General features: G+C 25.4%; 1 protein-coding gene across 3 annotated transcripts in view; it reads left to right on the top strand.

The window, feature by feature from the left end:
- Positions 1–27,407, top strand: part of LOC129613266 (serine-rich adhesin for platelets) — a 93,178-nt gene that overhangs the window by 23,937 nt on the left and 41,834 nt on the right. For all 3 annotated transcript variants that reach the window (XM_055527253.1, XM_055527254.1, XM_055527251.1), the window contains exons 3-4: positions 9,963–16,709; positions 23,261–23,348. In XM_055527253.1, coding sequence (XP_055383228.1) covers positions 10,838–16,709; positions 23,261–23,348 — 5,960 coding nt within the window. In that variant the 5' untranslated portion in view covers positions 9,963–10,837. The remainder of the gene's footprint in view (positions 1–9,962; positions 16,710–23,260; positions 23,349–27,407) is intronic.

Raw genomic sequence — 27,407 nt, 5'->3', positions numbered from 1 at the left:
AAAGAATTTTGCGAATTCTAAATTTTAGTAGGTTCAAAATATTCAAATGGTTGAAAAATTTAAATAGTTCGGAAGGTAGAAAGGTAGAAAAAACCAATTTCCATTTGAAATTCTATAATATTTTGGAAAAGACACATGCACATTGGTGGACGGACGGTAACCGTGAAATTAATGAAAGTAATTTTTTTCATTTCTGTTAGAAATATGTAAAAAACAGCGGAATCAAGAACAACACGAGTAGAAAAACCAAATTTTTTTTTATTATTGTAATATTTGTTTGCAAAATGTGCGGTTATGTTTAATCTTCTCGAACATAATATCCTTATTATTTTTTTTTTTTTGCGAAAACAAACAAACAAATAAAATAAAAAGTGGTATAATTATCATAATAAATATTATAAGTGGCCTCAAGGATAAAATTAAATTTACTTTACCGTTACTTGGTGTTTTTTCATATTACGTTTTTATTTATTCTATTTGTTTTGAATTTATATTTTTCTTATTATTTTTTACATATACTTCATGTAATATAATTATTATATACCTTCCATTTTAATTACAATGATGACCTTGTTCTCTTTTGAAAATTTTATTTCTTGAAAAGTATTTAGAAATTCAAATAATGCGATGTAAAAAAATATTATACAAAAAGCCAATTTTAAAAACAAAATATATTTATTTACTTTTAATATTTATATAAAGTTAGAAATATGCATAATATGTATAGATGTTTATGTATTCTTACTATATAAGAATATTTTCAATTCTTTACACAAAATATACAAAATTATTCCAAGGTAAGACATATCACAGGTAACATCTAACAGTTAAAAGAATGTGTTAAAATATTAAACACAATGATACGAGGGAAATTTACTATAATAATAAAATATTTCAACTAGCACATAATTTATGCTGCTAAAAAATCAAGAAGAAGTGAATATCGTAAAATATTCTTTTTTATCGTTAATAAAACCTGATTTTTTCAATATGATTTTTATGATCTTTTGTAACTGTTTTATAAGTTTCGTAATATTTTATTAATTGTTATTTTGAGAACACAACGTAATCAAGAATTGTAATATCGTAATTTTACGAGTATAATTCATGCGGGAATTCTAGCCAAGAAAACTAAAATTCTTTCTAACGTAAATAGCATTAATTCAGAATATATATTTTAATACAATAATATTAATAACACAAATAATAATAACACAAGAAACTAATTCTTATTTAATTTAATTTCACCACGCTTAACAAACTTACGATCATGTATTTAAGTTATCATACTTTATTATTTGTAGTAGCACCCATTATTTTGTTTATCAAAAATAATATTTTCTAATCTCATCAATTTCTAAACTCACTCTCGTAAGAATCCGGAAAAAAAATATTCTTTCCATTTTCATGTCACTATAATACAATTGTGTTAAAATAAGATACAGAAATGAAATTAAAATGAAGAAGAAGAAAAAAATTTGTGTACATAATAGTATAATAACGGTAACAGCAGTTATTTTTCCCTGAGAGGATTTACTTTAAGCTCTATAGATATTTTGTTCTAATTTTGTTTTTCTTTTTTTTTTTTGCTTTTTTCATGAATACACAAACAAAATAGAAAACTAAGAAAGTTTTTAGATGAATTACGTGGTAAGAATTTTTTTCGAAGCGATTTCCCCAGTTTCATCACGATAGTAAAACAAAAATTTAAATATTAAAATTTTTTTTTTCTTTTGTGGAAAATAAAGAAAATCTAGTGTAATGCGTACATGTAAGAATCTTTAATTTTAAAATAACTTTAAAATAGTTACCTATATACATTGTTTAAGATTTTCACTTTGTATTTAGATTGATTACAGAGTTGATGAAAGGTTAACAATGTCATCATTATAATACAGGAATTTAAATTTTTCGTTTTTCAAAAATTTTGAAAATGTTGTGCTATTATGCAGAAGTACACAAAATGCTTCAATATAATTTTAAAGCTATAACTAATAGCTAGTTTCCATAGAAATTTCTAAGTAATCCTGGCACGTTGCTTCACGATTTTATTATTAGACTTTATTCTTTAATGTATAAATTTCCGAATAAACAACCAGTAGTTTATATTGTAACTAAAGAGTTGAATCCTAATCTCTTACAATGTTACAATTTACTTCAAATTGGTAAAAAAATCCTGTCGATAAATTCGCTAAAAATATTAAAGTTAAAACAAATAAATCAAAAAATTCTTCATTCCAATCTATAAATTTTGTGATCTGTTTAAACTCATTATTATGAAAGCCTTAATTTATCATAATTTCTGTTGAAGCTGGAAAGCTAATGCAGAAATAATAATGGAACAAATTTAGTCTTCTACGTAGGCTAAATACAGCTGTACTTGCACTCTACAAGTGCAAAGTAATATTGAATCTTGGTTTGACTATTTCAAAATTCCATTGAATTTGATTGTACTAGGGTAAAGTTAAAGTTAAAAGCATGTATTACAATTGACTTTCACCCTATAAATGCGGATATATGCAAAATTTCAATGAGTAGAAAACAATTTTCGGTTCTCGAATATTCCTTGAAACGAATTCCAAGCTCAACTGTAATAATTTAAATTTTTTAATTCATAAAATTTAAAAAAATTATTTACATAAAACTTTTTAATTAAATTGAATTTTTTTTTTGTAATAATGGAAAAAATTTAAATTTTCACATTGAAATCTTTGTATTTTTTTAAAATGTGAATTATTGCATACTTTGAAATGAATAAAATTTCAGTTGATAAAATGTACTAGTGATGATGATGATGAGGATGATGGTGAAGGTGATGAGGATTTATTCTTATGACCTTGAATAAAATGAAATATCTGTTTTGAATTTTTTTTTTATTTATCTTTTTATTAAAACTACTTTAAAAATAAATTTCCTGTGACTAATGTACGTAATGGAAAGTTTACGGAAAAGAAAAAGCTATTAAAATCATTGATTTTTTTTTTTTCACTAAATATTTGAAGAAGTGTAAAAGAAGTGCAATTTTTGAAAATTTACGATTTTGTGATCTTAATTTAATTTTACTTATATTTTACTCTTGAAAATAAAATAGTTTTAATTTTGTAGAGAAGTTAAAATTAATTTTCTAAAATAAATTTTTCTCTTTTAGAAATGAAATAAAATGTGAAATTTATTTTTATAAAATTTTAAATTTGAAATTGAAAATTTATCGTGTTTTTTATTCATGACAGCAAACAACAAAAACATGAACAAAATATTGATTTGGCCCAAAGCAATGACAAAACAGGATTTTATAATATCCTGTGCAAATAATAAAAAAAGTCTAGTATTATATCAAGTCTAGTATTATTTACCTGAACAAATGAATGTTCTTATTATGTCATTAGAAATTGCACATTGGGAAGAATAACGTCACATTTCAAAAATATAACTTCAACTCCCGGAACTTAAAGTGTTTATAACCGCGTATAAATTACTGTACCAAAACACGTTGGTGTAGAACTATTCTACAATTAGCTGTATGAACAAATGTTCTACATTATTTTATTACAGAAAAGCTTTATATATTAAAATAAAATAGTAATAAATACAAGTTTGCATGCAAATCTGCATTTTTACTTATATATTGTTGCTCTCACAAATGTTTGATATGTGAATAGGATGAAAATGAATAATGTTGCAATTTATTGGGTTCTTATATTTGATTGTGATAATTGCTGTGATGAATACTCGCTAATAAAAGAAATAATAACAAATTATACACGAAACAGCAATTTGTGGTTGACCAATGGTAGAATCTGTAGGACAAAATTTTAATAAATATGTTAATTGTTTCATGAAAATGTGAATTTTTTGAATTTTTCATACTTAATTCTACAAATAAATTTCAGTTCTAACTCTGCAAAAATATTTACACTGTTATTTCTAAATTTCTAAATGTTTGACATTATCTATGTTTTCTTCATTTTTCTTACAAAAATTTAGTTTCAAATTTTAATTATACTCGTACATTTACCAATAATACAAAATTTTCAAATTTTTGAAATGGGTCCAATATAATTTTACTCTTTTTCAAAAAATAATTCAAATTTTGGTCCTACCAAAAAAAAATTTAAAATTATTTTATACAAAATTCAAATTTTTTCATAAATTTTTCATAAATAAATTGAATATTTTTTAAGGAAATTAATGTTTTTGGCATGTAATCTTTTTTAAATTTGAAATATTGAATTTTATTATTATAAAGTTAGGTGGCACTCTTACACGTTTTAAAATTCATGAATATTTTTTATGAAATTTTTCTGAAAATTGTTTTTTTTTGAATTTTTTCACACTCTTGATATACATTTTATCTATAATAATTTTTTTTTGCATTTTTCTACTAACTAGTCGTATACAGCTAGGTTGTTATACGAAAAAATTTTATTATCATAAATGTAGTTATAGCGCATAATGGTATTCATATTATTTTTGTTAAATAGCTTTATAGAAAACAAATTGTTTCTTTACAAGGATTCTTTATTGGCTGCCAATTATTATAAAATTTTGATTAAAAAAAAATTTTTCAAAACCTTTTTTACTGCTTTACAATAATTGGTATATTAAGCAGTTTAAGTGCTCTCAAATGCAGGCTTTCCTAAACATTATTCAATTTAATTTTATGCCAGACTGAAATAAATTAAAAATATAAAGTTAATAACCTTTATACCTAATTGAAATCATTTTCACAGGTTGGAAAATTACTATACCTTAAATTTGTAAAATAGCAAAAATTGCCTAGAAATAAAGTAATTTTGAGTTTATTATTTACTTTAATTTTAAATTTCCATAATTTTTTGTAAATAAGTATTTTCTTAAAAAAAAAACGCGTAGCGAATGATTTGAAAGGTCAAAGGATCATATTGTGGAATTATTTGGAAATTATGAAAAAAGAAGCAATTTTTTTTTATCAGTTTTTGAAAAATCTTCTTTTTTTTAAAAGAAAAAAAAAACTTTATTGTTAAAATAAACAAGTTATACAAAATAGTTGGAAGTAACAAATAGTTAGAACTAGAGTGGGTTTCACACAAAACAAAAGAAAAACTTACAGTGCCAAGACGTGTCTAGCTGCAATTTTCTACTTTAAAAATCAATCAGGTTTACTATATTAGATAGAGTATAGAAATTTAACTTCAATGTTACGCTGGTAATCCTATGGAGGTAGTTGCTTTTGACCAACCGCATTACATACACTAAGGTAAATTATGTGATGGTACCAATGCATATCGAGTTTTCGCTTGAACACTTGTCACGGATTGATCAATTTTCGAGATATGTCACGCCCCGGCAAATTGACCTTTTTGCTGGCCAATTTTACATTTTTGCGCATACAAAGCGACATGACTATAAATTTTTAGACCAGAGCTCGGAAACCGAAGGACCAGGACTCGGAAAACGAACTCGGAGTTGATTACATTTTTTACCATATCTACTGAACTAATTATGCGTGTGGTCTGTTATATGTGCTGACCACATCAGATCTTTTTTGCATTATCACTATAGCGATAATCGGAAACCAACATAATAAATTTACAAAAAAAAAAATTAAATTTCCTAGTTTCAATATTGTCGTTTGAAATTTCTATTAAAAAATATCGCATAATTTCAGTCATTCTCATGAAATTTTTATTTAACATGAATTCAATCTTTATTTAAGAGACAATGTGAGAAAATTCGTCAGAAAAAGAAAAGATTAAACAAAAAAATTCTTAAATTTCCTTTTTGAGTTTTATTAACACATTTCATCTTTTAATCACATTTTTTTATGACACAATTTAAATGTTTCAGTGAGAATACTATAAAACAAAAAAGAGCGAGAATAATCCTTTTTTTTTTTGTTTTTTAAAGAAAAACTCATGAAAATTTTTTCATTTTATTTGTCATTTATTTAACCTAGAAAACAATTGAAGCATTATTTTAAGTAAACAATAAATTGTAGGTGGATAATAAAAAAATTTAAGAAGAAAGAGCAAGATTATGGGTTGTGTGAAAGTAAATGGAAAAACTGTTAAACATTAAAATTGAAAATTTTCTACTTTTTCAATGTTATCTATGTGATTATTTTATTTTTGCAGATTTTATTGCAAAAATATTGTGTTTTGCTTAATATTAGAGTTGAATAAATGAAAAATTTTATTCGGATACGTAACAGCTGATTTTCACTTCATTTAATTCTTAAATTGAGAATATTGTTAACGGTGAAAGAATTAATGGAAAAAGGTGGAGAAAGAGATAGACGTTAGCTTGCTGTATCCTTAATATTGAATTCAATAATTTAATCAAAAAACTGTGTTAGTAAAAAGAAGAAGTCACAAGTAGAAAGATTATGTGAAAAATTTTTATAAATTTCACCTTGCTGTTAATACGAAATTAATTGTTAAGAAGTGTTGAGATGATTCCTTAAATAGTCTTAAAATATTGGATTGTTTTTGATACATTTAACAAATATAATTGAATTCGTTTCTTTAGGATTATGCTAAATTGTAATTAATGCAATTTATAAGTTCAATTCAATTTGAATATCAACTCAATTTAATTATTTCTCAATTCAATCAATTAAAATTTTGGACAATTTAAAGCTATTTTCATGTTTTAGATATTTTTTAAACTCTTACCTTTATACTCCATTACCTTTAAAATTATTCATGGATTCCAAATATTAAATTACTTACATAAACTAATTAAATTTTTAAAATGAAAATCATCGATTTCAGATTTTTATGCAGATTTCAATTTGCCAATTTTCTTCTTTTCTATTTAAATTTCAATTTAATTTCCACAAAAAGGAAAATTTAATAAAACAAATATTTTTACAAAATTTCCATTAAATGTTATAATATAGCAATACTTTCCAGCTTTTTAACTGAAGTTTTCTTAACTCATTCTTCATCAATAACAAAATGAAAATTTGATTTATTTGAATAGTTTTTGTTTTTGTAAAGAATTGCTTTTCCAAATTAACTTTTCTTTAAAAAAAAATTATTTTTTACTTTCTTCTCTTTTTTTTTAATTCACCATCTCATCTCATATAAAGAAAAAGATGGTTTTTCAGCAAATTAAAGTATGATATTATGATGGGTAATGGAAGAATAGAAAAATAATAGGGTCAATATGCATAACAAACCGTTATCAAATTAATTTTTTTTCTGTGTATAACGTTAACAATGATAAAGTGGTTACCCAGAGCACAAAGCAAAAAAAAAAACAAAACATAAATAAAGTATGTGGGTTTACTGATTTTTCATTTGAAATGATTGAAAGCTTGTTAGCTTTAAAAAAAAAATACAAAAAAAAAAATAACTCAAATATAGAAAAGAAAACCGAACTTTGACTTTGTAAAAATCAATAAAAATATTTTTCTCTTTTTTTTTTCTTAAAGAATGTATGAATGTAATTGGAATTTATGTGTATACTTAAAAACAAAACGAGGACACAAAAAGGTCAAAAATCAAAAAGGACTTAACAAAAATAAACAAAAAAAAATAAAAAAAAAACTTTGTTTTATTTTCCTTTGTTTTACTAAAAACAAATTCTTGTTGAAAAATTTAAATTAAGTTTAAAAACAAAAAAGGAAGAGGAAAAATTGTCTTGGAAACCGGAAATCGTATATTTAATGATTTCAAGTGAACCGTGCATTAAAACAAATTACGTAAAAATCGAAATCAAATCAGTTTGTTGTTTTTTTTTTGCTTTTTAAATTGTATGGAATTTTAATGAAAAACAAAGATTAAAGGATTCAGGCAACTTTTCTAAAAAAAAAAGGGTAGAACTCTTATTCTTAAAGCCATACATTTTTCGGAAAAAGTTCTGAATACCTACTTCAAATATTATTACCGAAATTCATTCTAATGTTACATTAAATAGATTGGCGTCAAAGCCTGCATAGATCTCTGTTATGTCGATAAAGGTGCAACATTCTACTGTCATTCTAAGAAAGATCTAGCATTATGCTACGACAAATTTACGTTCTCGTTTCGTCCGGATTTCCTTCCGAATTTACCTACAGTAGTCGAAGGTTTCCACCACCTGTGCCCCCAATATTCCGCACAGTAATATAGCAGGTGCTCTAATGTTACATTAGAGTACAGACTATGCTCGTAAGAATCATTAGCCGCATGTACACCAATTAGAATGTGTTTCAATATTGTGCCAATTGCCTTTTGAACCGAGTCCATCTTCTTTCGGACAGTGCAAACATTTTGTCGCATCACCTTCATCCCCTTCATGTTTAACGTGGTAGAATTATATCGTAAATATGCCTCTACGACCATCCATGTCAAATTTGCTGTGCGGCAAAACCCTGGTTTTTTAGCATCTTGTGGTACTACAAAATATAATGTAAAATGTTTTTTTTCCAAGTTGATTGCCCTTCATATTGATTATATAACAAAAATCATATGCTATTCCTGAAGAAAAAACCTTACTTTCACCACAATAAATATTTTAGGATTAAGAGGACTGAAAAACAATTTCATTTATTTGTTTTTTTTTTCTCACTTTTTCTATAAAGGTTAAAATAATACACGTCGAAAAGACTAATTAGTAATGGTACGTGATAAATTTTCTAAATTTCTTCACGGATCTAAAGGACAATTTTTATTACTTGGTTTTTTTTTGTTGTATTTTAGAATGGCAAATAATATTCCAAAATTAAAATAGTAAATTTTTAAATTAAATTTTCTCCTCCGAGAGTTCATTAGAAATCGAAATTTTTATTTTAATAGATTAGTGAATGTGATTCGATAGAAATTTCCAATAATTTTGTTCTTAATTAAAAATGTGTGATTATGGTTAAATTTTCAACTTTAAAATGTTTTCAATTCCCTTTCGCATCATTCGGATACGTACAAAATTACAAATTATTTTGGTATATGGATAGGTAATATTAAGTAAATCAGAAAATCTGTATCAATTTTAAATTAAGGACATACAGGGTGATTCAGTAAAGAGAAGAATTACTATATATATCATTGTTTAGGGCATCAAAAATTCCGAGATACAGGGATTTTAACGATTTTTCAAAAAATGTGCCTATTTATCTCCGCCATATAAGATTTCTTAACGTTTAGTAATTTAAAATAAAGCTTAAGAAAATGGCACAAAACTATCTTAAAAAAATTTTACAGTTTCTAAAATTTTCACACGAAGTTGTAGAGTTAAAAAAACTAAAAAAAGCAAAATGAATAAAATTGGAGTTTTTCTAAAGCTCGAGTACTTGATATTCCGAAAATACATTAAATAAAAACTCAAGTATACATATGTTACTTTCAAGCACTTTACTATCCCTTTAAGAAATTGTTTGTTTAAAGCTTCTATCTCTATTGAAAGGGAAATTATAAGTATAAGAGCTTGGCCAAGTAGAAAATTATTGAAAATTCATTCAAATTCCTGTATCGCGCCATTGAGATTCGACAAATAGTTAAAAAAAAAAATTTACCAATTTTACCAAGCCCTAAATAATTGTAAATAATATTGTACTGTTTACTTAATCACCCTGTGTATACGTACGTGACTAAAGCTCAAATTAAATTTTCTAATTACAACGATTTTGTAAAATTATTTTTAAAATGTGCCTGTCTTATATTGCACTAAATTTTATATTTCTGTTATAAAATAAAAAAACAAAAAATAAAATCCTAGATAAATTGGTTTCTAATTTTAAATAATTGTTGGTTTTTTTGTATCATCAATGACATTTTAAATTGCCAATACTGTTAACATTTTTAAAATATTAATAAAAATTTCCAAATTAGTTCGAGGCACATGCTGTAATTTTCTTCTTTCTAATAAATGTCGTCTGAGTAATACCTAGCGTAAAGAACTAAATGATAGCAACTAATACCTTATATTTCAATAAAATTAAGTATAAAAGAAATTAAAAATTTCAAATCATATTTTTAATAATTTTTTTTTTCCAATTTCAGATCCAATTAAAAAGTCATCTCAATTATCACTAAAAGCGGAAACATTTGCCCTAATTTGTGAATTATGAAATGAGAGAGAACTACGTTAACTACTATTACTAACCATCATTAAATAACAATTGATTGATAAACAACACAACAATTAAGTGCCAAATATAACTAATCAGACAAAAAAAAAATTGTGAATTAAGAAGAAATTTTGTGTCAAAAAAATAATAATTTTAAGAATTTGCCAAAACCAATAATTTTCTCCATAAAGCCATTTGTAAATATACTATTAAATTCTAAATTCCATTTGGAAAAATTTTAGCAAATCCTAAAAGAAACATTTTTTTAAATACAGCAACAATAATCACAAATAGAAAAAAATTCTTAATTAGCTATTTAAAAACCAATTTTCCTTCGGTTGTACTTCGGAAAAAAAGCAAAAAAGCTGCAAAATGAAAAAAAAATGTTTAGCTAATTACTAAATACGAAAAAAGAATTGGGTGTAATAGCCAATAGACACAAAATAAAAAAAATGACAACACCTAAAAGCAACGACCTTCAGCAGCAAAGTAACAAAAACTTAAAAAAGTTTTACCACACTTTTTTTACCCTCTATGGTAAATAAATTGGGGTCGCAGAACAGAGAAGAAAGAATTTTACCATTCATGTAATTGTACAACTAAAATAAAAGTTTTCAACAAATAAAATCAAGAAATTACAAAAAATAATTTCAGAAAAAAGTTTTTAAATTTTTAGTATATGAAAAGTATAAGTCCACAAAGTAAAGCAGTGTATAAATATAACATTAATTCTAACGAAGCTATTCTCGACTGAAATATAATAAAAAATTCTGCAACTTAAAAATTTAAAACCAAATATAAGCCAAAATGAAGTCAATATTAAGGAATTTCAATAGAAATTATAATTTTAAATTACTTTTAATTTTTTATATGATTTTAAATATAAGCTCAAGGTATATTAATGCAGCACCAACAACTAATTCACCGTCTAAAATGATATCGCCGTCCATCAATAATTCGGAGCAGATTCATAATCAAAATAAAATTCAATTATTATTAAGTGAACAGACGACACAACACAATGGTGATAATTTTGAGCAACTTGAAATATCAACAACGACAACAGTACCAATATTCTCAACAATTTTAAATAAAAATATAGAAAATGATAAATATAAAACATTTTCGACAATTGATTCAACGACTGCAATGCCGTCTGTTACAAGTACAACATTAAAAACAATAACGCAATCATCGGAAAATCCAACAACCCAACAAAAAATTGTAACCACTGATGAAACCTTAACAACAATTGAACCTGGGAAACAAACAAAATTAACATCAACAAATACGGTAGCAGAAAGAACAACCGAGTTACCACAATTAAACACATCAACATTAAAACCAATTTCAGTAGTTACGGAGCAAACAGTTGATATCAAACATCATACTACTACTAAAAAAAATCAGAAACTAAGAAAATCAAAAAATCGAACTCCTAAAAAATTAGAAGATAAAGCTTCTAAAAGTAAAACTGATTCTTTGAAACATAATCATACACCAAAAAATGAAAAAAAAATACACGAAGACATTCATGTAAATAAATTATTCGAAAAATCTACTACTACAACAGCAACAACAACAGCCATGACAATTGAAAATACAGAACCAAAAACAATGTCAAGTTCATTCATTGCAACAACTAATTCAGAACCAATTATGATAGATTATTTAACAACAGTTCGATCAAGTCCGATGGATGAATTATTGCAGCTCAATGATCAACAAGTAGAGGAAGCGTTACTTTTGACTAAAAAAGATGTTAAAACCACCGAAAAACCCATACATCACAATAAGAAAAAACATGAACATAATTTAAAAACTAAGGAAAATCATAAAACAATTAAAACTACAGCAACGTCTACAACAACAGCTACCACAACTACAGCTACTAATACAGAATTAACACCAAATGGAAAACCAATAACTCAGCATACGACAGAGTCTAAAAAATCAAAACATTATGAGAATAAGAAATCTCATACAACGTACAAGAAAAAGCTAAGACCAAAAAATCATATTTCTAGTCATTCTAAAACGCACAGTGAAACGAAACATGGTATATCGACTTCAAGTACGCCAACTATATCTTCAACTGTTCTTCCATTTGCACCAACTACAAATGATATGTCGAACCCAACTTTTTTGCCAACAACTAATGATGCATCGTCATCTTCAATTTCAACTTCCAGTGCAGACCCATTTAGTAAATTGAATACAAAAACTGTAAATCCATTTAGACATCAAGAAGCTATTGATGATATTTCAGTTAGTGACACAGTATCTGCTACAACACTGGAGACCACCACCGTTGAAACACCTTTAGCAATGGCTTCAGCAACAACCACTCATCAAACAACATCAGCCGGTAATTTTCAATTAAAATTAAAGCAAACACCGAATCCTTCTACAGTTGATGAAATCGATGAAAATAACTCAAAATTTGCTAGCGCATCGGATGATCTAATAACAACATACTCAACACAATTGCAATTGTCCTCTTCTCCATCACAACAGTCAACAATACGACCGATTTTACACACTGTAAACTCACAAACACAAACGTCAATAAAAGATCAGGTTTTAATATCAACTGAAGTGATTCCAACAGTAAGTACAATAAAAGATACATCAACAACAATATCAGGTGAAAATTTATCAGCAGAAGAAACTTCTACAGAGAAAAATAAAATTTTAAAAATGAACAAAATACCTTTAGCACTAGCAACATCTTCATCTCAAACACTCGTTACTACTGAAAAAGAGTTATCTTCAATTTCTACAACAAATCCAATTATAAAACATAACAACGTAACGCCTCTTCGTGGAACAACTAAGTCTTTTGAAACATCATCCTCGCCTACAACATTTATGGCACAAGATCAACTAAAGTATGCAGAAGACGACGGAAACAATGTGGAATTGGTTACAACAAAGTTTATAACCTCTGATAATTCAAAAATTTCAAGTTCAAAAAATATTGAAACAAAGAAAATTGATTCTCTGTTATTACCTACAGAAATGAAAGATGAAAAATTTATATCTACACCATTAACAACAGAAGCATCAAAACAATTAATTTATGAACGTAAAAATCGTTTACAATCAATAAACGAATATAAAATTGATAACTCTGGAAAAATACACAACAAAGACACGGCATCTGCTAATGATAGTAACGAAAATTCTAATTTTAATACTATTGTACAGTTCAAAGATATATTTCCATATAAAATGACTGCAACTGAATTATCAACAACAACTACAACATCAGTCGATACCCAAAATAAAGTAATTTTGAAAGAAAATGAAATTTCAATTTCTACAAGCTTACCTATCATTTCAACCAACCCTATTGCAATTGATAGCACAACTGCTTCTACTACCATCAAACCAAAATCATCTACTTCTCTTTATTCAACTTTAAAAAATACCTTTCGTGCAATACATACGCCTACAGGATCTTCTATGGAGAAAGATATTTCAATATTGGATTCGGGAGTAAAGGACACTGCATCTACAGCAACAATAGAAAGAGATGGTTCAACACAATCAAACAAAGCAGAAAATAATTATGAGCATAATGAACAAATGAAATTATATTCAACAGAAGTAAATTTTAGTGACGGTGTTACCACTCCGCTCATTAGAGGAGCTACTGCTACGGTTGGTGCAATTGCCAATCAAGAAAAATTAATAAAACTGACAGATATCGAAAATATCGATTCGTCTGAATTAATAAAAAGCGAAGCACTTGTAAAACACAATGATAGCCACATTGAAATTTCACTTAAACCCACGAAGAATCCAAAAGAAGAAATAACAAACAATTCTCAAGGTTCAATTGGACATGATGGATTGAAAGCAACTAAAAAGAAACAATTACTAGATAAACACTTTAAAACCCTAAATACAAAAATCAATGATGAACTTATTCCTGAACATAAACTAGGTCCACTGCATATGAAAGAGACAGTTTTGAGGCCCAAATCTGAAGATACTACCGTAGAGCCTTTATTAAAATTTTCTCCAGCTCCACAGGATAATATTCAAAATAGTGACGTTACAAGTGCTCATTTAAATCTTGATAAATCACAGTCAACTGAGACGTTACCGCGCATAGATTCGTCAATTTTACATAATTTAGCATCACCGAAAACATCTACGGAATCAGATAATGAGTCAACTGTGATGCTTAATATAGACTTGATCTCTGAACCTGGTTCGCAACACGAAACATCATCATTTTTGTATGACACAGTTAGTAAAATACAGCCGCCACCTACAACTAACACAAAAACAACAACCGAAAGTGAATATATAAAACATAAGAATTACGAAAAATCTTTAATTCCTAAATTAGAATGGATTCCAATAGCAAGTGTAGAGCACATAGATTTTTCAGATTCCAACCATTTGGCAACACCATCAGACGCATCAACAATCATGCCCCAATTTGCTAGTGATAAATCAACCAAATTAAAATCACAAGATCAATTATCGGACGACTTGAGTAATTCTCGAACAAAGTCTCTTGAAATTGAACTAGTTGAACCAACAAAAACGGGAACTCATCAGTCGCAAACGGTACCAGAGTTTTTCGAAATTGCAAAACCAATTTCTGCGAACCAAAATATTAAAGCGAATGGTAACGATAAAGAAAATTCGGAGTCATCTCCAATAGAAATACAAATTAATGTCTCTGAAGGATTTGGTAATGAAAACGAAAATTTGGAATTTTCGTTTCGACAAATGCATTCAGAGAATTCCTTCAAGCCTATTAAAGTAGCTCATACTATGCAAAATCCTCCCCCAGGATTCCAAGAAATTGGTGAAATCACAATTCAGCGTTCAATCGAAAATCAAGGAACGGACTCAGTTATTACAGCAAAACCTATTAAATCTGTAATTAATAAAAATTTAACGAAATCTACCAATAATGCAGATCTTAACCCAAATAAGAACAACGAAGCGGAAGAAATTCTTCAAGTTGAAATAACAGCTATTGACAATAGCACCGGAATTGAAAGTTTTAACGAACCTAAATTTACCTTACACAGCGAACCAAATTTAAATCGCAATCGGGATAACGATGATTTTTTTATACCAGATCTAAAATTGGAATCAATTGATGAATTGAAAGAATTAAATCGTCAATCAGATAATTTTGGTAAAGACGCTTTAGATAGTGATTCTGACACCATATTTTACATTTCGAATACTGAAGTTAAGGTAGCCGAATCCAAACCAACGCCTAATACATTATATCACAGTGAAGTAGAGTCGTTATCTGATTTGTATCGTCACAGAAATAAAACTGCAGCTGAAATTAATCGTTCTAAGTTAGAGTCACAATTTTTTCCAACAATTTATGAAGAAGATGTAAGAATTGACGTAGGGAAAACTAAAAATTCCACATATATTCCTAAGCAAACAGAATCCGATCGTTATGAAGAGGATATAATTTTATCACCAATAAAAAACAATTTTGATTCCCTAAAAATGGAAATTAATTCTCAAGCTAACAATTTCAACGAAAACTCGGCAATTACACTAAATACAATCAATTCAGATAGTTCATATCCTCTAAGTTCATCTGCTGCAGATGTGAGTTATGTTGGAGAAACATTAATAGAAATAGAGGAATCAACTAATGCAAATCCCGCTATACCACCATTAGATTTGATAACAAGTGCTCCGATATCCATGTACGATAATGCACACCGTATTAGCACAACTAAAAAAGATAATGATATACCATTAGGTATGATTATTGCTGGAGAGAGTGCACCAATTGATGATTTAACGGGGGAAAACACTAGCGGAGCATTATTATCCGATGTTATAATTCAACCAGCTATAATACCTGAAATGTCTATTGGGGTTCCTGTAATCGGTGAACTACCACCGCAAATTGAATTAAAAGAAATTGATTACATTCCAAATTTGACAAATGGTGGTAGTGGTGGAGATGGAAAGAGTTCACAACAAATGCAGCAACAACAACAACAATCAGACCAAATTGATGGTGGCGCAATACAGTATGGCGGTGATTTAATATCTGATGATGATACATCCGGTAGTGCTGGAAGTCGTTATGTATTTGAATCGTCATATCCATTTGGTGATGAAAGAATACGTAAAGTTGGTAGATTACGTAATGAGCAAAATTTTGATAATGATGCTAGTGATATCGATGATAACGATAGTAACAGTAGTAGTCGCGATGATGATAATTTCAATACACCAAATAGAAATAATGTTGATAACAATAAAAATGGTAACAATAATGACGGTGATTTAAATAACATTGACAATAGTGGTATATTAGCGAATCATCAACAAATTGTTATGCACGCAGTTAATAGTAATTTTCAAAAAGAACAATTCATAGCCGATTTTCCCAGTTATGATACATTAAAAGAAATTCCACATAAACGAAATAATATTAAAGAAAATGATGATATTAATAGTAATATAAATTCAAATTATAATACGAAAACGAATTCTGAGGAAATAGTAAATTCAACTGCACAAGCAATATTAAATAATGCATATAATACAACATTAACTAGTCAACCATATGGTAATAGTAGTAGCGCTAATTCAACTGAACCAGAACAATTAGGGAATGCTACCGCTTTTATAATAATGGATGACACTGAAGGAAATATTTTTGGTAAGTTTTATATGAATTTTATATCTTTATAAAAATTATTTGTTTTATGAAATTTTTTACAAAAATTCTTTAAATTTGTTAAACTTACAATTCATGAAATTATTTAGTATGTATGTATAGATAAACCAAAAATCGAATCACGGTTCTAGAAAAATTTCCTTATTCACAGGAAATCTAATAGCAAAATATTATCATATAGTTTACCGAAATTATTTCAGAATTTATTCATTTCCTATAATATTAGAATATTCATTTTGTCAACAGTTTTTCAATTACAATGTTATTAAAAATTCCTTCAACGATTCAAAATTAATTTAAATGATTCAAAATTAAAAAAGATTTTCAAATTTTTTTTAAACTGGGAATTTTTGAAAACAAAAATGAAGATTATTTAAAGTATAGTAAAAAACAGAATTTTATAATAAAAATTACATAAAAAAATTCTTTACTTAATAAAGAATACTAAAATCCCATTTACAAATTTTCTCTTTTAAAAATATTATAAATAATTCCTACAAAAAGCATTTGCTTTAAATTTACAGTCCATTATTAAGAACTTATATTCCTATGAGAATTAACAAGAAGAAAATAAAATATTATATTAGATGTACCATTGCTTTTAACACATTAAAAAATATGTTAAAAATTTAATCTGCATTATCCTTTTTAAAATTTATCTTGGAACATAATTTCATTTCTTAACCAAAATATGTAAATAACAATAAAAATTATTTTCAATTAATTATCTCATTCTTGTTTTTTATGAAAATCATTCTTAGATTTAGCTTATCAAAATATATAGAAGATTTTTGTACACATTTTATACATATAACATGGATATATATCTAATACGAAGAATATCGAGACAGTAAGGATATTAAATATGATTTACTTAAGAAAATTTTTACACAGAAAGTTATTAGAATTTATTATATTAAATGAAACATCTTAAAAATTAATTATATTTCTCCCTTCTCCATCTATTCAGCATCAGTTTACATATTATTGTTTTTATGTTTAGTAAAAAAAATTATATAGTAGCATTTTCTTATTTTTCTTATAGGTAATGGGTTGTTTATGGGGTAAAGTGGAAATATAAATCCTTTTAGAAATTTAGACGATTATTTTCCCCTAAAATTCTTTATGTACAGAAATTTCATTCATTATTTTTTAATTATATTTTAAAATAATTTTCAAAATTGAAAATTATTTTTTATTGTAAGGGTTAACCACAAAATGGCTGCCATAAAATTTTTAATCTTTAAATTGATAATCACTCTAGAAATTTTTTCTTTAGAGTCTTTAAAAAAATTTTGATATAAAATTAGTGGAAATTTCGATATACTCGAAAGACAAAGGAATAAGTGATTTTTTAATGAGATTTTTGACAGGACATTTTAATTTAAGAGTAATCTGATGAAGTTAAGCCTGGATAGCGACGGCCTTTCTAGATTTTGTGGGAAAATGTCGAACGTATTTGTGAAGCTGTTTTTATAAAGTATTCAAATTTATTAGAATATCTTAGGGATGCCCTAAAGATTATATTACCTATCGGGAAAAAATTCTTATTTTTGAGACTCTATGCATGTTTACTTTAAGACAAAAGTTCGAAAAGTAAAATTTACATTCAATTCAATTTTTATAATCATTAAATTAAGAATGCTTAAAATTAAAATTGTATGACATAAAATAAAGTTAAACAATTGAAATAAAATTGAAATGACTAAAAATGAAATTTTTTTAAATAAAAGCGCAAGAAAAGAATTTTTAAAATTTTTATAGCAATTGCTATTTTTATTAAGAATTAAATTTATTACTGTTTCAGAAAATTATTTTTATTCCGAAAGGAATGAAAATTTCCAGTTGAGTAAATAAAGTTAATTAAATTTTCAATACAAAATTCGAAGTTATATATTTTTTATTTTGAAATATTTTAATAAAGAACCTGTAAGGCTAAAAATATTTTTGGTGATGAAAGGAAAAGATTTCGCATAATATTTAAGAAATTCATTGATAATATTAATTAAGGAGTTTAATCAAACTTAAACATTTTATATGGCTGTAATAGAGTATTCAAACTTTTTAATTCGAAATGCTTTGAAAAAATTTTATTGAGAAAATCGTGTCCAATTACATTTTTTATTCCATAGACATATTAGAATTGTATTCAAATTTATATATTCTAAATTTCTCTAACTTTAAAAATAATTTTGTATTTAATTCTTTAAAAATTAAATTCATGTAGGAGGGAAGTATGAGTAAAGCAAATTTTATAACAATTTTTGTAAAATTTCAGGCTTTTTCTTAAGAAGAAAATTCTGTTAATTTTTAATGCAACCTATACAATAATATTGTATAATATAATACTGTACATAATTAAGTATATATATGCACAAATATAAAAATTTTCATAATATCTTATGTAATTGTCTTTATGTATTTGGTTTCATTATAAAATATTAGGTAGACAATAAAATCCTTAAACAAATCATTTTTTATAAATCATTTTATCTTTTTCTTTTTCATGTAATAAATAAATATTTTTGTGGGTAGTCTACACCAGAATTAAATAGTACATGTATACATAATATTATATATTATGATGTATGTTTGTATACCTTATAATATTGTTTTATATAAAATTACAAACACCTCATATATACGAAAATATTTTTTCAAATTCATTAGTCTCAAACAATAAATCTTCAAAATTTGTTCTTTTCTCTAAAGTACCCCACATTATACTGTTAATAATTTCAAGAAAATTGTTAAAACGAAAAAAAAAATTTAATTTTTTCTAAAATTGGGCAAAATCAAAGATATTAAAATTTCAAAAACAAGGTGTATTCAGAATTGAAAAAGGTTTTGTAAAAACCAATTTAATTTAATTAGATTGTGAGGCATAAAGAACCAAATACGCTTTCCAAATATTTTAGAAAGATATTTTTAGGAAATTTTCAAGATATTTTAGAAAATTTGAAATTTTCGGAATCTTTTCATTGAAAGTGTTATTTTTTAAAGACGAACCTTACAATATTTACTGCAGTTTAGGTGTTCCCGTCTCACTGCCACGACATTTTTAAATCTTTTTAGAATAAATTTTTGTTAGTCAAAAATACCTGACAAAGCGCTAATTAGTTTAATTAATTAATTAGAGCCTTTTAGTTTTTTTAGGTTCCGAAAATCAGCAATTTTTCAGTAATAACAAATTCAAGTCACCTTGTCCATAAATATCAAGAATAGCGTCTACTTCACAAGAATAATTATTATGTACGAGAAAGTATCGTACTACCGTGTTACGAACTCATTATTAAAACAACTTGTCCAGGTCGCAAATAAAATTTTATAAACCTCACAATTTATTGTCAATTTTTATTTCCAACAGTTTCATTCAGATAGACTGAAGAAAATTATTGTTATTCAACCATCTACTAGAGTCTATTGTCTGCATACATTTATTAACTGCCATATTGTATGCATGTATACTCTTATCACCTCTTTTAATTTTTGATGGTCTGTAACTGAAGCATAAAAGAAAATCACATACATAGCATAAAAAAATGGGAAGAGGAATCAATTTTTTAATCGTTTTTCTTATATGAAAAAATTTTCCAATATTCTTTTTTATTGAATTCAATTTTTTTGTATTTTGTTTTTCTTTTCTTTTTTTGTCTCTTTCATTATTGTATTATTTTAATTTATATCTCTTATCCCTTGTTTTAGTTTCTCTGCCATTCTTTTTAACTATTTATAATATCTAATTCTATACATTTGTGTATCGAATTGTATTTCAATAAAATAGCACAGATGCCTAGAGTAGGCACGTAATATCCTGTATTTTATGGTTGTATGTATATTCTTAAAAATGTACATATTGTACATATATTATTTATAAGTATCCTGCTGTGTTATTTTATAGATTAAAATAATGTTTCAAAAGATTCAGATATTGAGCATTACAATATTGCTGTTGTATTCAATGAAAATCTATATTATATATAGAAAATGGTTATTTCCTTAGAATTTTATTAAATCCTGTTATATACATATTATATGCCTTTTTCCTGGTTCTATTAAAAAGTGGAAATCATCAATTTAATATTTTAGTTTTCTCGATGCTATTCTGTGTGTTTTCTGTTTTATGCTCTTTTTGTTGAGTATTTTTTAAAAGATTTATTTTGATATTCATGAAAAATTGGATTTGTTTTAAAAATGAAATGAAAACGGGAAGAAATTTACTATTCGTATATACATATTATGTACATACTTATGTAGATATTGAATAAAATAGAAAATAATATATAAGAATCATCATTTATAAAAGATTATATAATGCAACATAAATCAAATATATAAGTAATAAAATTTATAATGATAGATGAAAATAAATGGATGTGATCAGTCTTCTATGATTTTGAAGCTATAAGAAATGGAGATATTTTTCTAAAAATATAATTCAGAATTAATTTATTTAAATTTAGTTGAAAGTTCTCTTTCATTAAATTATAATAAATATTTTAATGAAAATAAAATTCAAAAGAAATACCGGTCTCTATGTGGAAACAGTTAATCTTATCAGACCTCATTAGAACTTTATCCTACCATAATCAATTTATTTTATTTTTTTTCGGAATAAGCATAGTAACCATTGCATAGTCTCATAATTTGAACTAGTTTTCTTTTTTTGCGAATTATCCCTACGAACTATTTCTTTTTTCGTATTTATGAGCAGGTGACCAAGAAAATATAGTTTAATAACAAAATTTTTGATCTGTTTAAAAAATTATATTCTCCCAATCAGAGCTCTGATTTCCAAAAATTTAAAATCTAGCTCACTCTTTTCTAACAATACTCTGCAATGACCACATTATTTAACCGATTTTCAGTATAAGAGGGCTTGAAAGGCTTTCAGAAATTTATTTATTGCTACAACTTCAACTGGCTTTTTCTCAAATTTTGGTTTTTATAAATAAACTTGTAAAGATTCATGGTAATCAAATAGTATAGCAGTCCATAAATAGGAAACACAAGCAAACACGTCACATACATTGTAAGTAATAAGACGTCATATGAATATTCATATACACGAATAACTAGAATACAAAATGTTAACAATTACTCCATTGTGCGAACTTAATTGAAGTATGTTGGTGAAACGAGTAGGTCATGCATGTTGGTCATGTAAGTCGATCATGCACATTGGTCGTAAATGCTGTTCATGCAGCCTGGTCACGCATCTTGTCCAATTTAAATTCAATGCATGTTGGTCGTGTTTGCCGCTTATGTTGATGGCTTATGCAAGTTTGTCACGTACTTTTTCTTAGAAATCATTGCAAGAATTTTCTAAACAACTTCCCAAAATTCCGTGCTAATCGAATTATTAGTCCATAAAGAACAGTCAAACAAACACACATTATGTACATTTACTAGATAGATTTTTAACTTTAGTCCAAATTAACAGTTTTTATATGCTAAACTGCCTTTTAGTTTGTATATCCTGATATTTCGAACAAATGGATGAATATTTCGAATTTTTTTATAGCTGCCTAACAACATCAAAATTAATTTTATATCTTCAATTTCATTCAGTCTGTAATACCGAATTTTTTCACCACTAATTTAGTCACTACTCACCAGTAATTTAGTGTTTGCTATAACATCTAAGTATAAATATTCACACTGCTGTAATCAAAATTAATATATGAGCTATTTTATTAACAAAACTATTGTTTAAAAAAAAAACAGCGTTCGAGTTTGTAAAAACTCAAAATAGAAATTCTCATACAGTTTTGGAATTTATAGTCGATATAACTTAAGTAAGAAGTGCTTCCTTTAGTTTTACTTAGAGATGAACGGTTCCATATATTTTTCTAGAAATTCTTTGACTATAAATTTTTGTTTTAACATCTTATTCACATTGTTTTTCATATCTACTCCATCATCTCTCATACCATTTCCATATGTATCTGAATTATTCTAAAAGAAAAAGTAAAAAAACTCGAAATTTTTTAAACATTACTTTAACTTTTAACCGTAAAATAAAAATAAAATTTTAATATTTTAAATGTACACCCCCCCCTGTATATTATTTATGTGAAGTACGTGAATTTATTTAATTTATTTTAGTGAATATTTTGATTATATAAAAGTAAACATACGCGGATATAAGAGATATTCAAGAAAAAAATAATAATAATTTTATTGAAATGTATGAAGCGTCGAAGTATGACTATTTTTATCTACAGTCTTATAAATATTTTATTAGAAATTTTTCATAGAAGTAAAATAAATATTATTCTCTTTGTTCATATTAAAAATACCCATATATAGTTACTCATATATTTTGTGAATAAAAAGGTGAACATCCTTTTAGACTCCCGTTATACAATAGTATAAATTATTGAATTTATGTAACAATTTTTTTGAAAAAATCAACTCTACTCTACTATTATGTAATTATATTTTATATAAAGCTCAGTATGTACTCAGTCAGCTTTGATATATAAATTCCTATACAACTTACTAGGTTTCTTTCTTTTTTATATTTTCAGATTTAACTGATATTCAAACATTACTGATTGCATGCTTTGCTACTCTTATACCATTGGTTTTATCATTGTTATTAGCTTTTGCTGTACGGTAAGTAAAAATTTTATTTTTTTTTTTTGTTCTTTTATATTCATTTATAAATAGAATCTGTTTTTTACATTAAAACTTTTCATGTCAAAACTTTATATAAAACAAGAAAATTTTTTTGGCAAATATTTTTAGATTTTTTTTGTAACTATATAGATAGAAGATTTTATTTTTACTTTTTTCATGTTTCGTTGTAAATTAAAGAAATTAGAAAATGGTGTATGAATATTTTTAGCATATTTAAATTTTGTAAATTACATAAAATCCTTGAAACTATATTATTTATAAATTCTTAAATTTAATTAAAATAAGTGAATATTTTGAGATGACAATTTAAAAGTTTCCTTAATTGTGGGAGGAAATATTTTAAATTATTCTTTGATTAAGAACTTAATAGAAAGAATACTGTATATGAAAATAAAAATATTTTATGGAGTTGCTATTATTTTTAATATTATGGAGTAGAGAAAGGCAGCTCAAAGCTTATCAGATTTAATTAACTTCAAAGATCAGTTCTTATTTAAAATAAATGCTAAAAACAGAGTCTTAAATGAATAGAAAATGTTGAATTTTTGAAATACAATAAAAATGTGTACTGTATCAAGAACTCATTTCAAGAAAATGCTCGCATTTAATTAAATTTTTGTCATTATGAAAAGATTATTTATATAAATGAGAGGGTACTGTCCTATTCTCTTTCTATTTTATGTTTAATTGTAAGTTATGAGTAAATTTCCGGCAGATACCCATTTTTTATGAATTAAGAATCGGCAATTAACTGTAGCTAGCTTATCTCCTTTTAATATTACCCAATTTGTCGAAGAAAGAGGAACAAATTATCAAAAGTCAATATTAGATCTTTTTAATAAAATGGTCTTATACTTGTCAATAATCATGTTTTTGTAATAAAATTTAAGCTAAATTTTCGACTTTTCGAGTCCTTAAGCGTTAACAAACATTTTGCATCTCAATTTAAAAATATTTTAATTCGGGTTTGTCCAAAAATATTGAAAATAATTATAGAATAAAACAAATAATAATTGTAATTGTAAAACAATTAATGCAATTTTAAATTAAAATAAAGGACTAAAACGACTTAATAGAAAAAAAATTTTACATAATTATGTCCAATTCTCCAATTTAATTTTTTTTTTTTTCATTTTTTTCGCATATTTCAACTCGAATGAACAACACAAAGTTTAATTTATTAATAAAATTTGAAAAAATACGTTCAATATGGAAATTAAGGGTTAAAGAAAAAAACAATTAATATAAAAAAATTTTCCACACTTAATTATAATTTTAAAATTTTAATTATTTTTTTCCATAATGAATTTTATAATAATAATTAAACTAATTTAAAATATTAAAATTTAATGTACTTTATTAAAATCTTATAAAATGATTTTGAATGAATATGAAATTAAAATAAATTACATTAATATATTAATGAATAAATTTTAATTATTTAAATTTTCATATAATTAAAAAATAAAATTTATATAATTAATCATTTAACCGTAAATTTATTTCCAGTAATTATTAAAACGTGAATGTACGCGAACCATATGATGTGAAAAATAATTTTAAATATGTTTTTTTTTTTTCAACATTACCATTTCAATTAACTCTTAATTAAATATGAATTATAGTTTAAAACAATTTTAAAATTATGTAATTTAAATATTTTTTAAACTTTAAATGAAGATATATTTTTATTAATTAAATTATTATGGTTGCTCAAAAATTTATTTAATTTTTATATTGGTTTCAAGCTAGTCAGACAAAATCTTTAACCGGCTAATGAATGTTTAGAAATGGTACAAAAATAATTAGAATTGTTTAAGTTTAATATATTGCAAATAAACGTCCGATATCTGAACCGCCATACTGGGAGAGTCGTGTTAATTTTGGAATCTTATTTTTTAAGTTAATAGTTAACTGAAAATTAAAATTAAGTAATTCAGCGCACCTACTACATAGAGAACATTTGAAGACGTTTTAATCACTAACATGCCTTCCTAAAAATATGCAATTTTTTTAATGTTACTATTACAAAAAATGATCAAGAAAACGAAGATAGAAACATGTTACATACGTTTACATATTTTGAGCTATAATAATTGTTATCAAAAAATTAATCTAACAACAAAAAATATTTTACAATATTTATATTAATTTCAATTTATTTCACAAACTCTTAAATTCAGCCAAAAATAAATCGCAATAATCTGGAATTTCTTGTGTTTTATTACAAAATATATGTAAGTTAGTGTTTAACTTTTGCTTAAAACTTTTAAAGGTGTTTAAATTTTTAACAACATCCCCATATAAATATGCAATTTTTCATTTTAATATTAATATTGTAGAATTAAGATCAAGAAAACCATGATAGAAACAGATTACATACGCTTATATATTAAAAATAAATCTTACCAATCTGGACGACCGAATTATTTGTGTCTTGTCACAATATAAGCTAGTGCTTATAATTTTTGCTAAATTTTCCTTAATAATTAAATTCTAGAAGTTGAAATGCATGTCACCATCTACTTTACATAAATATAACTTGCGTTATATTCAGTGTAAACTATATATATATATTAATAAAAATTCTAATGAAAAAGTAATTTTTTAAAATGTTAAAAATGAAAAAACAAAAAGAAAAAATTAATCACAAATGCAATGCTGAGCACAATATATACGAGTCTATTACTCAAATGTCAAATTGAAATGAAAAAAATTCTAAACACGAATTCCTTTTTCTCTTATAAAACACTTCAATATTTTTAAAATTCGTATAGTTTAATTAATTTTTGTTATATAGCTTGTAGAGAAGAATAAAGCATAAAAATGAATTGAATAAATGTGGAAAAAATACTGCAGAAAATAACAAATACACTACATACATATAGACAATATTCGAACATTCAATTTAATTAAGTTAGAAATTTTTTTAATGTAATCGTTATTTTATTATAGAAAGCGAATTAAAATTTATGTAAGTTCTTTATGGAACTTACATAAATGCATCATTTATCACAAATTTTATTTTATGCAATATAGTTAAAAGTCTAGAATAGTTTCCACATAAAACATTATTTTCAATTTATTTTTGAAAATTTGCCAAAACTAGAGTAATTCACATTTTTATTCGAGAAGAACGAACTATGAATATAGTGCTTAGGTATAAAAATTATATAAATTTGTGTTATATAATAAATGGGATGTCAAATAAAATTCTTTCTGTTGAAAAATAACATCTTATGTAAGAGTACATGATGTATTTGCACAAATTTTGCAGACATACGTGTATTCAAAACACTAAAAAGGATTAGGTAGTCCTTCACATTTTTTGTTTTTTGTATTTTTCTTGTATATAAATTCTAAAATTTATTTTTAAATATCTTTTGTCGTCGTCAAATGAAAATCAGCTATGTATAATGAAATTGAACTAAGAAAAAATAATAAAAAAACATAATAATGTTTGTTTGCTTTGCATTTGCAATAATTTTAGAAAAATGTATTTTGCATAGTCTACTTTAAGTTTTCATGAAAAAATTCACGATATTTCGCTGTATACTTAAGATAAAAAGAGTTGTCACTTATATTGCAAAAATTTATTTCGAGAACAAATTTAAATTATTAAATATTTTGGCAAAGCAAGTGTGAAAAAAATGAACAACAAAAATAGGAAAAAAAATTGATTTGAAAAATTTAGAAGTTTTCGATGGTAACTAAGTCTTTTTTCATAGAAATTCACAATTCTTTCAGGTGATTATGGAAAAACAATAGTATGTAAGACTATAAAGGACTGGCCCATTTCGGGTCTAATATTAATATTTTTCTGATATAAAATTCCACAGTTCGATGCTATTGCGTTGTTACAAAATATAAGTATTTATAACTTAACACAAATTACCATGCGAACAAACCTCACCAAGTGAATTTCTGACTTGCGTCAATTAAGAAAACGACATTCGTTTAATTGAACTTAAATTTTAACCTGTACATCAGCCTGTATAAAAAGACATTGTTTTAGAAAAAATTCCAACTCTAACA

Source organism: Condylostylus longicornis, unplaced genomic scaffold, assembly GCF_029603195.1.
Source record: "Condylostylus longicornis isolate FDR11 unplaced genomic scaffold, ASM2960319v2 ptg000081l, whole genome shotgun sequence".
In the NCBI taxonomy this organism is placed as follows: Eukaryota; Metazoa; Arthropoda; class Insecta; order Diptera; family Dolichopodidae; genus Condylostylus; species Condylostylus longicornis.
This window is presented reverse-complemented; position numbering and strand designations above follow the sequence as displayed.